The sequence below is a fragment of the Mercurialis annua genome, linkage group LG1-X (genome assembly GCF_937616625.2).
Source record: "Mercurialis annua linkage group LG1-X, ddMerAnnu1.2, whole genome shotgun sequence".
NCBI classification, from domain to species: domain Eukaryota; kingdom Viridiplantae; phylum Streptophyta; class Magnoliopsida; order Malpighiales; family Euphorbiaceae; genus Mercurialis; species Mercurialis annua.
In genome coordinates, this window is record NC_065570.1 from 8,825,914 (window position 1) to 8,840,764 (window position 14,851).

At 35.7% G+C, this 14,851-nt stretch overlaps 1 protein-coding gene across 1 annotated transcript; it reads left to right on the forward strand.

The window, feature by feature from the left end:
* The first annotated feature begins 9,024 nt into the window (after positions 1-9,024).
* LOC126663425 (sulfoquinovosyl transferase SQD2) lies at positions 9,025-14,476 on the forward strand. The gene is made up of 11 exons (XM_050356423.2): positions 9,025-9,614; positions 11,030-11,096; positions 11,640-11,710; positions 12,076-12,193; positions 12,274-12,347; positions 12,457-12,512; positions 12,609-12,692; positions 12,991-13,078; positions 13,202-13,279; positions 13,544-13,600; positions 13,754-14,476. Exons 1-11 carry the CDS (start codon positions 9,256-9,258, stop codon positions 14,244-14,246), a joined length of 1,545 nt encoding a protein of 514 aa, XP_050212380.1. The 5' UTR covers positions 9,025-9,255; the 3' UTR covers positions 14,247-14,476.
* The last annotated feature ends 375 nt before the right edge of the window (positions 14,477-14,851 follow it).

Consider the following 14,851-nt stretch of genomic DNA (forward strand, 5'->3'; position numbering starts at 1 on the left):
AATCGGGAGTTGAAGAGGATTTTAGAGAAAACAGTAAATGGGACAAGAAAGGATTGGTCCCTCAAGTTGGATGACGCTTTATGGGCTTACCGCACGGCATTTAAGACACCTCTCGGTATGTCGCCGTATCGGATTGTGTATGGTAAGGGGTGTCACTTGCCGGTTGAATTAGAACACAAAGCCTATTGGGCAATTAAAAAGTTGAACTATGACTTCAAGGCGGCCGGTGAGAAGCGGTTGATGCAACTTAATGAGTTAGATGAATTCCGACTTGATGCTTATGAGAATGCCAAACTTTATAAAGAAAGAACGAAGAAATGGCATGATGCTCACATCTCACCCAAGTCATTTGAAGTTGGAGCTTTTGTGTTGCTCTATAATTCAAGGTTGCGGTTGTTTCCGGGAAAATTAAAATCTCGGTGGAGTGGTCCGTATAAGATCCGGCACGTGGCGGTTCATGGAGCAATAGAATTAGAAAATCAAAAGGGCGAGACGTTCAAGGTCAACGGAAACCGTTGCAAGCCCTACTTGGGACCTTTGACGGGTCAAATAGATGACAAGATCTATCTTGCTCCCCCTTCAACTTAAGTGCCACGGATTGACGGTCGAGCTTTCGACCTTAAACAAGCGCACTTGGGAGGCAATCCCAAGAGGTTTGAATTTTAATGCTTTTAGTTGATTTCATTTTGCAATTGCCTTAAGTTTTAATTTTTTTTTTTTTTTGTGTTGTTTATGATTTGGCGTATTTCATATGTTTGTTATGTTCAAGATAACGCGTGGTATGTTCGGTTTTTGGATGTGTAGGAGTTCGGTGAAGCATTTCGTCGAAAAAAATCAAGGTTCCCCAAGAAAGGAAAAACAGAATAATCTGTTTTCCCTTGTCTCGAATCGAGACAAGCCTCTTAGGAAGCTGTCTCGATTCGAGACAAGAGAAGCAGATTATTCTTCTTCTCAGCTCTTGGTGTCTCGAATCGAGACACCTGATTAATAAGGGTGTCTCGATTCGAGATACTTGACTAAAAGGGGGGATTTTGAAATTTTCTCATTGGCTCTTATTTGCTTCACATGGATTGATGATGTGGCACGATCCTAACCCTTCAAGATTCAAATTTTTGACATGGATCACCAACTTACAACACATCTTGGCCCTTCAATCCATAGCTATGAATTTAGCCATAAAAAGGACTCCATCACTTCATCTTCTCCACCATTCCATACCTAAATTAGAAAACCTCCATATCCAAAAGCTTCTTTCTCTTTCATCAAGCCAAATCTTCAAGAAGCCCTAGCCATCACTCCATCTACCCAAATTCAATTCCAAACACATTTCCGAACACCCTTTACGCCACTCTAGCCATGTCACGAGCTACACGATCAAAGAAGACCGTCGCGCAAACTTCGAACCCACCACCACCAGAGGTTGAACCAACGCTAGGAACCTTCCGTTCCAATCGTAAGAAAAGTGCTTCCGGGTCCAACGTTTTCGGAGTTAACACTCCGGGGGCTCTTCGACACCGTTTTGATACGCCTTTTGATATCCGTACCGAGGCGGAAGGAAATATGTTCAAGAGCCTTAAGAAGAAAGGTATTTCCGTTCCATACAAGGTTTGTTGGGAAAGCATGACGAAGTTGAAAATCCATGGGATTGTAAAGCCCTATTTCGAATGGTTGGATTTTACAAAAATGGAAGCTTCTCCACATGAGTATTGTGAGGAGCTTACTTATGAGTTCTTCACCACACTCAAACCATCACCAACAAGCGAGACAACTCTCACTTTCCGGCTAGAAGGGAAAGAGCGGGAATACACGTTGGCCAACTTGATTGAAGATTTTTCGTTGTGGGATATGGGATTGAAGTTTATACCGGAAGAATTTGATGACAATTTGGTTTGGAATGGGGCATCGGGTAAAGCGGTTTTTGATAGCCACAATGCGAAGCTAAATGAAGTGAGGGATATCGCGGCCATAGTCTTGCTCAAATGGTATGCTCACTCTTATGCCGGGCGCCATGAGTCCAACAAAGTAACACGATCGGATTTGCTAATTCTCCGGGTACTCAAGGATGAAACCAACCCGGATGTGCATGTTAATGTGGGCTATCGATTCATGAAAATCTTGTTAGAAGCTCCGGTGAAAAATAAGAAACTCGGCCATGGTTGGTTTGTGATGCACTTAGCAAGAAAAGACCCCGAGTTTGATGAAAGCAAATACAAGTTGTTACCTCCAAAGATGATCGATGTGGATCATCTCTCGCATGGGGGCTATGCAAGGAAACAACGGGTTGTTGGAAAATACGTACAAGAACATTGGGAAGACACCCATCCCGGCGAACCTTACCCTAGAGCGGGTTGGAGTGAGCCAAGAGAAGAGCCCATACCGAGGCGGCCAAAGGAGCAACCTAGAAGAAAAGATGAGCATATGGCGGGCACTAGTGCCGAAGGTGGGGAACAATTTGCTAGTGTTCCGGAGGGAGTCCAATGGGAGCAACCACCCCCATACGATTTCCAAGCGGATCAACGTGCTTTTATGGCGGAACAAAGAAGGATGTGGAAGAAGATGGAGTATAGGCAAGAAAGGATGCAACATCGCATGAGGAGACATGAACAAAAGATGCAAGAGTTTTACAATGCCCAAGGCGGTCCGCGTTTCCCGTCTCCTACACCTTCGCCGGAGCCACCCGAGTTCGATTGAACTCGAAGATTTGCTTTCTTCAACTCTAACTCATGCAATTTTCCGTTTTATTTCATTGCCATGGGGACATAGCATAGAAATAGTGTGAGGAGGGGTTGTTGAAAATATGAATGCGTTAGAGTCTCGGTTTTATTGTTTTGTTTTTAATGTAGGAGTCCAGTTTGTTTGTTTTATGTTGTTTATTTTGAGTCACCTCGCACTAAATCGTTGGCTTGTGTATGTTGAAGCATGATTAGTGACCTTGGTGTATTTGTGAAATGAAAGTTTTATTCCCGATCAATGAAGTTAGCAAGTGCATTTTTCTAGTTTAAATCAATCAAATGTGGATGTGTTTAATAAGATGCAAGTTGTATGACATGGTTCAATGAAATTCGAGTTAATTCCATGTTAATGGGTGTTGTGTTTTGACAAGTTGTAGTGCTTAATACGGATGCATGATGTGTGCTTTTAAATTGACAATTTGTGCCATTTTTGGAAATTTGAGTATGATTGGCATGTTTTCATAGGAATTAAGTTTTTGGCATGACACCCTTTTATTGAGTGATTATTGAGCCTATTCGTTGTTGTGAGTATTGATTGCATGCTAAATTCCTAGAACTTGCTTGGTGTCCGCTCAAAACTATAGAGGTTGAGTGTCAATGACTAGATGAGTATGGCATTAGGAATACCCCAATCTTTTGAACAAAATCACTTAAAAGCCTACCCTCTACCTTTAGAATCACCATTTTGAGCCTAAGCCTTTCCTTGTCAAACACAAATCACACAACTCATTTCAACAACTTACCTCTTAAAACACCCAATTTGATTTGAATGACTTAATGATGAGAAAAATGCGACACTAGCTTGATGACTAGAAAGAAATGTGAAAGTGTTAAAAGAATAGAAACTTGCCTCGAGAAAAAGTTGAAAAAAAACACAAAGGAAAAAGAGGAAAATGAAGAAAAGAAAAGAAAGAAAGAATAAACAAAGGCAATAAATAAAAATAATTCAAAAGTTCACAAGTGTTGAAAATCCGAGCTAGGTCGAAAGTATATTAGAACAGAGTCGTTCAAATCAAGTTTTAGCCAAGTATCCAAATCTACCTACCCCTAACCCATAGCCAAGTTACAACCCTCACAAGTCCATATGATAGTTGTTGATTACCGAACCAAATAGTGGAGTTCGGGACTAAAGGCAAGCTTATGGTGAATAAGCACGATGTGAGTTTAATTGTTTACCCTAAACACTTGTGTGTTGGAGTGATATCTTGTGAGTTTCATTGTGCTTTGCTTGGTTCCTATGAGAGTAATGCCATGATTTACCATTTCACTTTGGCCAATGTGTGCATGTCCCGTAGATGATTGTAACTCCGAATTTGCTTAACACAAATGCCTTACCAATAGTATTCTCAATGTCATTGGACTATGTCATTATAATTGCATTCATCGTTGGTTGCATCGCTTACAATTGATAACACTAGAAATTTGTCTTGTGCCTTCATTGGTTGGGAGTTCGTGTGTTGTCTGGTGTTTACAATCACCAAGGTTGTTAATTGTTGTGGTTGATAGTGAGATTCATTTCTTGCTTGGGGACAAGCAAGGTTTTAGTGTGAGGAGGTTTGATAGGAGTGAAATACTCCTATCTTTAGGATGTCTTTTCGTATGCTTTTATGTGTTTTCACCCCGCTTTTATATGGAATTGATTAGCTTATAGAGGGTGTTTATGTTTCAGGGAATCAAGAGCATTACGAAGAGTTTTGAGGCCGAAATAGTGGAAAATGAGCGGAAGCGGAAGTCGAGCGCGAAAGAAGTCGAAAGCCGGAAGCAAAAGAAGCAAATCCTCCCCCTTCTGAAGAGGTGTCTCGAATCGAGACATCCCACTTAAATGGGTGTCTCGAATCGAGACACAAGTCCTAGAGAAGCAGATTTTTCTGCTTGGTGTGTCTCGAATCGAGACACACTCATAAGTTGAGTGTCTCGATTCGAGACCATAGTACTAGAGGGAGCTCAGATTTTCTTGGTTTCTTTCCCTATTGGGCCAAACATTCTAGATGGGTTGTATTTTTATTCCCTATTTTGGGTAGTACTATATAAGGATACCTTATTTTCCCTTTTTAGGGTTATGCACTAGATTTAGATTTGTAGCCCCCATTTCCTATTACTATTCTCAGATTTTTAGATACAATTGTTCTTAGTTTTAATTCCAAATTCTTGTTCTTAACTTTGGTGATTAATGCAAGATTATTATTATTCAAGCTTCATTATTATAGTTATTGTTGAATGTTTTTCTTCTACTTATTAAAGGTAATCTTTCTACATCTTAATAGTATGTTTAATTCTTGTTTAATTATTGCTTTAGTTTTGATAATGGCTAGCTAAACTCCTTGTTTGGGGGTTGTTGATGATTGCCATGATTAGTTGAATAGTTGATTAGGGTTGAGTTGTGTTGGGAGTTTGTTGTGATTATTGGGGCTTAATGCTTAGATTAACTTGATCTATTAATCTATGTTTAGAGACTAGTTAATTAGGCGAGAGTCAATTAATTAGACGGACTTAGTTGATCACAAACCTAAAATCTAATCACGCGAGGGCGGTTTAGGGATTAGGTGGTTAGAAGTTAGCTTCGCGATTGGATTAGATTGTCATTGTTGAATTCTGATTACGCGAGAGCGATTTAGATGTCAACTTGATAATCTAATCTCAATTAGACCTAATTGCGGACTCGAGAGAGCGGATTAGGCAATCTAGGAAAACTTGACCCGAACCGATAACACTACTATACCTAATTTTCTAGGATTCGTTAGTGGCATGATTTAACAACCTCTAAACGCCTTTTACCTATTGTTTTACCCCGTTATTAATTAATTGCTTTAGTTTTCAATTGCTTCAAGTGTTAATTTCACTAGTTTTAAATTCCGTAATCATTACTATAATTCCAATTGATCGTGGCTTTCCGAATTGAATTTCCAAATACGCGTTCGCTCACTTTAAACCTCTTGTCTTCGTGGGATCGATTCCGTATTTCCGGATTACTACAAGTTAGTATTTTTGCTAACAAAGGTCAGGGTGTTATTGAAAAAAAAATGAAAGGTCAGTAGTTTTACAGGTGATTTGCCAATAAAAAATAACAGTACGAAGATTTAAAAATGAGTTGTGTATGTAAACTTAACGTCGCTAAATGTGTTTGTACACACGCTCTAATAGGAAGACCACATAAATATAAAATCAATAGTATAAGGATTCATTAAATGCAAAAAAAATTAACAGAAATTAACTAAAATAAAAAGTACTTAACAATGGGTTTGGCCTTAATAAAGGCTTACTACTGGTTTATCAGATGTAATCCATTGGTTAACCACATTGTAATAAATCAATTGATGTGTTAAAATAAATTACTATTTGGTTTGTGTTTGTTATATCTACATATGTGAGATTATTTTACTAAGTTTCAGGATCATTTTGCAGTTAAAGTTAATCATCATATAGGTGCAAATATAATTACAAACAATAAAAATATTTTAGCATCAGTAACTTTAGAAAAGTTTTCGACAACCTGTTTCAGAAGGTTTTTTGGTATTGGCTGAATTTTTATTGCAATCTCAATTGATTCATACTTTATTGTTGAGAGAGGTTCAACAACCTGTTTTCTATGAGTTTTAAAGTTTCTGAAAAATTGATAAAATTTTCAATTGACAAATTTTAAATGGTTAATCTTATTAAAATACCAAATATTTGCCGGTTTTTGTCAGCTATCTTTTAAAATCGTTAGAATTAGCTCATTTTAACATATTCGATATCTTTTCCATCCATTTCTTGAATCGAACCGGATTTTTTCCAACTTGGCATCCATCACTATCAAATCAGTGAATTGCTGGCATGGCAACACCCACTCATCTAGTCAAATCCATGATGACCGAAACCAAACTTAAACCAAATTTTCCTAAACAAGCCACATCACAAAAAAATCAAAATCAAACCCAATATTTAAATTAGATTAAAATTAAAATTTATATATATATATATTTAAAAATAATTAAAATAATTAATTAACTAATTAAATTTAATTTAAATAAGTTTATTAGATACATTAATTAATATTAATTTAAAATTATATTTAATTTAACCATAATTATCTCAAAATTTATTTTATTTTCGAAATAAAATTCACCCCGAAATCTTAATCCCGCTACCGCCAGTTGCCAAAAAACTCGTCTTCTCCATCAATGGAGAAAAGAAATCTAAGCATGTCTTTTCCATTAATAGAGAAGACAAGCCTGATATCTTCTCCATTACTGGAGAAGACGAGCTTGGTCTTCTCATTGAAGAAGACCGAGTTGTTGTCTTCTCTATTAATGAAGAAGACGAGCTTGGTCTTCTCTATCAATGGAGAAGACCGAGCTGTTGTCTTCTCCATTATGGAGAAGACGAGTTTGTGCGATCATCACTCCATACATGAAAAAACTTTTCAAAACGTGCGATCATCACTTAAGACTAAAGATCGTTAAGAGTAAAAAATTTAATAGCAACTCATATGTTCGTATAAAAAAAACAATTCGTTAAACTCGAAACCATACCAAACCAACATATAACACATCACATATCTAATCCATTTCAAAGAGGAAAACATCTTAAATATCATCCGGCAACACAAATTATCAAAAAACAATTCGTACAACACATCAAGAAAACACGAGATACTACCGTTTTCCCCCTTGCTTGACGTTTGTTTTCAAAAACTGTTAAATCATAAGTAAACATAGAAATTGCAAGTCTAGGGACAGTCAGGCCTCTGTGATGAAGGGTCGAGGCATTTGCTGGGTGTTTAAAAATTGCTCCTTCGGCGTGAGGTTCGATTACACAACTACCAGCTTGTAATTTTATTAGTGAAGAGTCTTAATCATACTATATGATTAAATTGAAGGCCCCTATGAGGGGCGACAAAAACCTCGCCCCCAGTAAGAGGTTTTGGAAAATAGGATCATATTTTACTCATGGAGTACAAATGTCGAAGAGTTTACACTATTTTTCGTAGGACAGACGATACTAAGATGATTTTAATCTATCGTGTTGAACGAGTTTATGCTGTCAGATCTATGACCATCTGCGATCAATCTACTAGTAAAAGGCTCACACTCTACTCGTTAAGGTAAATATGCTAGCTAGGTTTATATGGTCCATCGTTAGGCAGACGATATCAAAATGAGTTCATGCTACCGTGTTGAACGAGTTTAAGTTACAAAACATAAAAAGAAAGAATGTAAAATTTAGGATGTCTATGATTATATACGTGAACTTTTTTTAATTCATTCAAGCATGCATTTGATCAATTAAAGTTCTCAAGCTATTAATATCTTTTAAAAACTAACTTAGTTCGACGAACAATTTAACTTTTTTTTATATTCAAGGTCTATCAGAAGTCAGTTTTCACCAATCTATACTATATATAAAAGCACGGATGGGGGGGGGAACAGACAAATTTACTGAATAATCCTTTTCAATTTACTACTAAATAAAGGCTTTATAGTCATTAACTAATTAGTTATTTAATTAATCACTATTGTAATTAAAGTCCTAATTAGAATAGGTAGCTAAATTATCTCTAATTTAGTTTTTTGTATGTAAAAAATAACTAAATTGTCTCAAATTAGTAGGAATACCTATCTTTTAATTTGATTGAACTACAAAATTAAAATACTGTATTTGGTCAAAATATTTTTATTTAATTTTCTATTTTATTATTTTTAAAGATATTATTAATTAAATTAAGTTAATTAATTAATTATGGTTATTATAAAACTAAAAGAAGAATAAATTCAGTATGAAAAAAATTTAATAACCGAATATATTATATTTACTTTTACAAAAATTCTTAACTAATTTAATATTAATTATAAATAAACAAGTGTTATAATTATAATAAATTTACTAATATGTTTATTGACGAGTTACGTTACGAGCTACGTGCATAGCACGTAATGCGAAACTAGTTATATTAAAGGAATAAATTCAAACGTGAAAATTTCAAAATTTAATAATTTGTCATATCATCAAATTAAGTTTGTGAAAATCTTCAATTAATTAAAAATTGCTAAAATTAGAAAACCCGGATATCCATTTGACAATCTTTTGAAAACACAAACACATTTCAAAACTTGGACAAACCAAAGAAAACATCAAATTTAAAACAAAAGCCAAAAAGACAGGAATTGCCAACACACATTCTCCTAATTTTAATACCAACAATAGTGGTTTTAGAACAAGAATATCTACAACAAATAATAATTGACTCACAACTTCCACAAGAAAAAACAACATAACTAATAGAAACAAACATAATTAGAAAGAAAAATAATAGGCTATAGAAAAGGATTACAAACACCACAAATCACATAGCTCAAAAGCCTCCAATGGCATATACTCACAAGTCATCTTCTTTGATGCCTTAGGACCCAATATTTAGGAGAATATCCATAGCCCATTTGCCATTGTACCTTCAAGATTCCTTCACCACAAACAAATCATTTTTACTTTCAACTACTATTAATCAATCAACACAAAACCCAACTCATACTATATTATACTCATCATGATACCCTCTCTCTCTTCTCATTCTCTCTCTATAAATCCCACTCTCTCTCCTCCTTTTTTCCCCACACCCATTTCTTCTTCTTCTTTGAGTTGCCACCCTGTTTCTTTTAGTGGTGAAACGAGCTTTGTTTGTGTTAGAACTGAACGGCCCATTAGAGTTTGTTGCAAAAGAAAATCTGGGCAGTTGAAAAGATTTGAACTTGTTAAGGTTAGAGCTGAAGAAAATAGTAATATGACTATTAGAGAGTTTAGAGATGAAGAGGAGGATGAGGAGGAAAGCCCTCCTCTTTTGGTTGATTCTGAATCCAATTCTAGACCTCGTCGTATTGCTCTCTTTGTTGAGCCCTCTCCATTTGCGTGAGTCTTTTGTTTTGAGCTTTTAGTTTGGTTTTTTTGATGTTCTAAGATGGTGAATTACTGGTGATTAGTGTTTGGACTGTAAATTTGATGGTTTTTTTTAGGTTTTGTTTTGGTTTTTTAAGCATCAACCATTTAGTTTAATTGTAATGTTTGTGCTTTTTAAATTATGGATATTGCCATGTTTAGTTAAAATTTTAATCAGTTTGGTTCAATATGATTGTGAACACTTGTTATGTGGTTAAGTAACTAAGTGGAAGCATGGCTGAGTTATTGTTGATGTTTTAAATTTGCTTGGGATTCTTGACTAGTGTGTATTCTTGTATAATGCATCTTGCAAGCTATTGTCATGTTGGTTGTTTGTGTTTAGATTATAAGAAAAATTAAATATAATTGTTTTTGATGCTTACCTTTGATTCCACAAGTTTGATTGGATTTGGCACTAAGTCTCGAGTATTTTTACTACGAGAAATACTTCTAATTCACCACCTTATGTACTATTTTTATTGTATATATTTTGAGAGAATATTAGTGTTGTAGAGTTAAAGTTATCGTTGTAACATCAATGCATATATATAAGATTTAAAGGGTGCTATGAATATGTATAACTTTTTATTAAGTTACCACCTTTCATGGTTGCAACCTTTCATGAAAGATATTGCACCCTTTCAATGCCAACCCATATAGTCAATTGGATTCGGGTCAATCCATCATGGACGGGCCGACCCGAATACCAATAGTTTGCTACTTTTCTTTCCTGTGAAATATGACGTTTCGTACACAAATGATTGATTCATTGGTATTATATTATGTTGCTCTGTTTATGGTGCCTTGTTTACTGACGAGACCTATAAAGTTTTTACTATATCTCATTCTTTCATGTTGTTGGTCTGTTTGTTATTTGAATCTTACTGTTGTTGACTTATGTTGCGGAAAGATACTCTAGCTATTTTGTTGACTGATGTTGTGTAATTTGAATCCTGCCATTTTATTATAGGATTCTATCTTCTCTAGATTCTTTAGATACTGAAGCGAATGATATCTAATTATTATATTGTTGAAGATGATCTCCTTATGCGTCTTTATGGTATTTCACCACCTTGTCAGAAATCCAAACAAGGCTAGCCTCATAAACTAAAGTACTTTTAATATAACTGCTAAACCTATAGTTTATATATCTTCTGGAAAATTGCGCATTTGGAATAAATTATGGGCCATGAAGTTGTTGTTTGAAGTTTAATTTTGAATACTTTTTGTTATTATGTGGTTAGGAAATGTGTGAATGTATGCTTATAGTGTATATGCCTTGCATACAATTTGTGATGCACAATCATTTCTTGATCGATGTTTGTATTGTTCATTCAACATAAGAAAAGAACACTTTAAAACTACATCTGTTTGTTTTTGCACTGCAGATATGTCTCAGGGTATAAAAATCGGTTCCAAAACTTTATCAGATATTTACGTGAAATGGGGGACGAGGTAATTTTCTTCTATGCTTTACTAATGATGTTTATTACTAGTTTTCATTTTTTGTACTAAACATGTTCCTACCTCGGTCAAAGTATTTGGGCGGTGACGGATTGTTTGATATCTTTTTTAATAGAATAAATTTCATCTTCCGGACAATTTCATTTTCTGGTTCATTGAAGGCTATTAGCCTCACAAACCTTGTACATTCATTTGTAAATTTGTAACTACCCAATCTAACTGCAATGAATCTGAACCTAGTATCTTCAAGTTGGAATTTCGATTTGTGACCATCGTGATGTCCACTTGGAGTTCTTGTTTCTTACTGTTTAGATTGCAAGCATTAGTTCAGAATCTGAAACTCTTGAGCCCAAGATTTGAAAAAACAAATAGCTCGACTTGAAATAACTTTTGGTACTTTAGCTCATTCTGTTTTCTCTTTGCTACTTCCTCTATAATAATCAACCACCTTAAGTTATTTAAGGCTGCGGTGAACAAGCATTCTCATTATATGACAATACTAACGAATGACTTTGTTGATGATGCATTGCATAGGTGATGGTTGTGACAACACACGAAGGAGTACCTCAGGAGTTCTATGGTGCAAAATTGATTGGATCACGAAGGTAGCCGTACAAACCTTAGGGTGTTTGCTTCTTTACATTTGCATTATTTAAATGGTCAAAGTTCTGTAGATGCGAAGCTTAAGGATCCCTGAAACATGCAATAGCAAACTGTTATAAATATTAAGCATTCTTTTTTTCTTTGATCTGAGTGTTATAGTTAAACTGTCCAATTTAAAAGTGTCATTGTTCAACTGTTCATTATAACTGTGTGCATGTTATTTCAAAATAACATGCACTTTTTTTTTCTTTTATATTTTTTTTATCGAGTATGATAGCTCAACTGTTTAATTGAAAAGTGTGCACGCTGTTTCGAAAAAATGCTGCTTTTAAACTTCATTGGTTCTCAAATTTTCTCCTCTTTACAGCTTTCCCTGCCCCTTGTACGATAAAGTGCCTCTTTCTCTAGCACTTAGCCCAAGAATAATTTCAGAAGTTGCACGGTTTAAGCCCGATATTATACATGCATCGTCACCTGGCATAATGGTACTTTCACATTCAAAGATACTGGGATGTAAAAGAATTGATTCACTGTACATGACTGACAGTTTGTATCTGTGTTGTAGGTTTTTGGTGCTCTCATTATTGCAAAACTATTGTGTGTCCCGATAGTGATGTCATATCACACTCATGTCCCTGTGTAAGTTTCATTCTTCCGAGATCTTTTCACACTTATGCTGCTTCTTAAGTCTTCTATTGCTGGTTAAGATAGGTCATGGTGTCAACATGGTTATTGTTGTCTTTTGCAGATACATCCCAAGGTACACCTTTAGCTGGTTGGTGACACCCATGTGGTTGGTTATAAGTATGCGAGCTTTTCCCTACTCCGCTGCAATTCATTGCAGATGCTGAATGCTTAAGATTCTGAGCCTAAAGTAAATGTTGTTGTCCTTGTTATCAGAATTTCTTCACCGAGCAGCGGATCTTACATTGGTGCCATCTGTTGCAATTGGAAAGGATCTTCAGGCAGCTAAGGTAACTGCAGGTGAGCGGAATCATCAGTTTATAATTTATATACTACCTTTTCGCTGATTATTATCATTTTAAATAATCATATTTTGGTTCATCAGACAGTTATGTTTCAGAGAAATTAAGTAAATGCATTGGGCAATAAACTTTTCAGCTATTACTTCTTTTAAAATAAATTTTCAGTCCCATTTAATACTCAGTGTAACAAAAATATCATGTACATTATTTCCAAATCCCCTTCCACCAAATATTACCTCTCTGATTACCATGTTAAATATTAAGCTGACTGGTCTCTGTTTTGCTTAATTTTTCAGCTAATAAGATACGCCTTTGGAATAAGGGTGTTGATTCTGAAAGCTTCCACCCTCGTTTTCGTTCTCATGAAATGCGATGCAGATTAAGGTTAGACGCAAAAATTTCATTCATAACTTTTTATATTTTATGCTGTTTTCAGCTAACAAACGAGTAACTAATATACCTTGTCATGGGCAAATTTATTGAGTGATGCATATTGGTTCCATGCAGCAACGGTGAGCCTGATAAACCATTGATTGTCCATGTCGGACGACTTGGAGTTGAGAAGAGTTTGGATTTCCTCAAAAAGTAAGAAATTGATCATCTCGCTCTCTTCGTTTAAAAAAAATCATCTCTCTAAAAAATCTGAAACTGTTACTGAATTTAGAGCCACCTTATTCTTGAGAGCCAAAACAAATAAATGCGACTGGTGGGGCTGTCTTGCTGACTTTGACCTAGTTATATATTCTATTGACAAACAAAAATGTCAACAATCTTATGTGTGTGTATATATATATGAGTAGACTTACATGCTCTCTTACCTTACGACATCTAATGACTCTTATTTATCAGGGTCATGGATAGGCTTCCAGGCGCAAGAATCGCCTTCATTGGAGATGGACCATATCGGTAACTATTGCTGCTTTATTTGCATATTGGAACACTTGATTGATAAAGTTCAAAATTTGAAATTTCCAATTCCACCTAGACTGCAACTGTTGTGCAAACTAAATAAAAAATCCAATGTTATTCACTTACTGAGCTCAACTTCTTTTTTGGCAGCGCGGAACTGGAAGAGATATTCACTGGCATGCCTGCTGTTTTTACAGGGATGTTGGGAGGCGATGAGCTCTCAGAGGCATATGCCAGCGGTGATGTCTTTGCAATGCCTTCAGAATCCGAAACTCTTGGTCTCGTCGTTTTAGAGGCCATGTCTTCGGGGATTCCTGTTGTGGGAGTTCGTGCTGGTGGAATCCCAGATATAATTCCTCCCGAGCAGGAGGGCAAAACTGGTTATCTGTTTAGTCCTGGGGATCTAGATGACTGCTTGAGCAAATTAGAGCAATTGCTATATAACCGCGAATTGAGAGAAACCATGGGCAAGGCAGCCCGCAAAGAAATGGAGCAGTACGATTGGAGGGCAGCTACGAAAAAAATACGCAATGAACAATACAATGCTGCAATCTGGTTCTGGCGTAAGAACAGAGCACAGCTGCTGAGACCTATCCAATGGTTTGTAAAGCGCCTTTTTCCATCTCCAGAAATTAATGTATAGGCATTTCAGAGACTGCAACAAAGAATGACGGTCGTTGAAATTGTAGACTATGCTCTGGATTTTAGCAGACTACTTAAGGGTTGTGAATTGATAATTGATTGTTTATGATACTTCAATTGTTAATTTTGTAAATTAAGAAAATAATGATCAGATTTGTAGTGAAATGATTGGGATAGTTTGTGTGAAAAAAACCCTTTTGAGATGGAAAAGTATATAACATAATGAAGGTAGCCAAATGTTTGTAGAAACTAGAATTCACACAATAAAATGCAGACACAATATTTGCTGACAGCAAAAGTCACTTGATCATGATGTATTATTCAAAGTAATACTTAGCCTAAATAGCCTTTCACAAATTGAAAAGAGATAGGTTTACACCCACTAGAAGTCTAACAAATTAAATCAAAGATATTATCCAGACCTGGATTATAAGACTGCTAAACAGATAGAAAATAGCAACTATCAAAGGAAAACTGATTTCATGGAAGAATAAGTCCATCAATCCCTACTTTAAGCTGAATACTGTAAGTAACTCAGCTTACGTTCATTACAGACGTCAATCTCAGCATCTCTCGGAGCTTGATAAACTGTTCTTTCTTCAATGG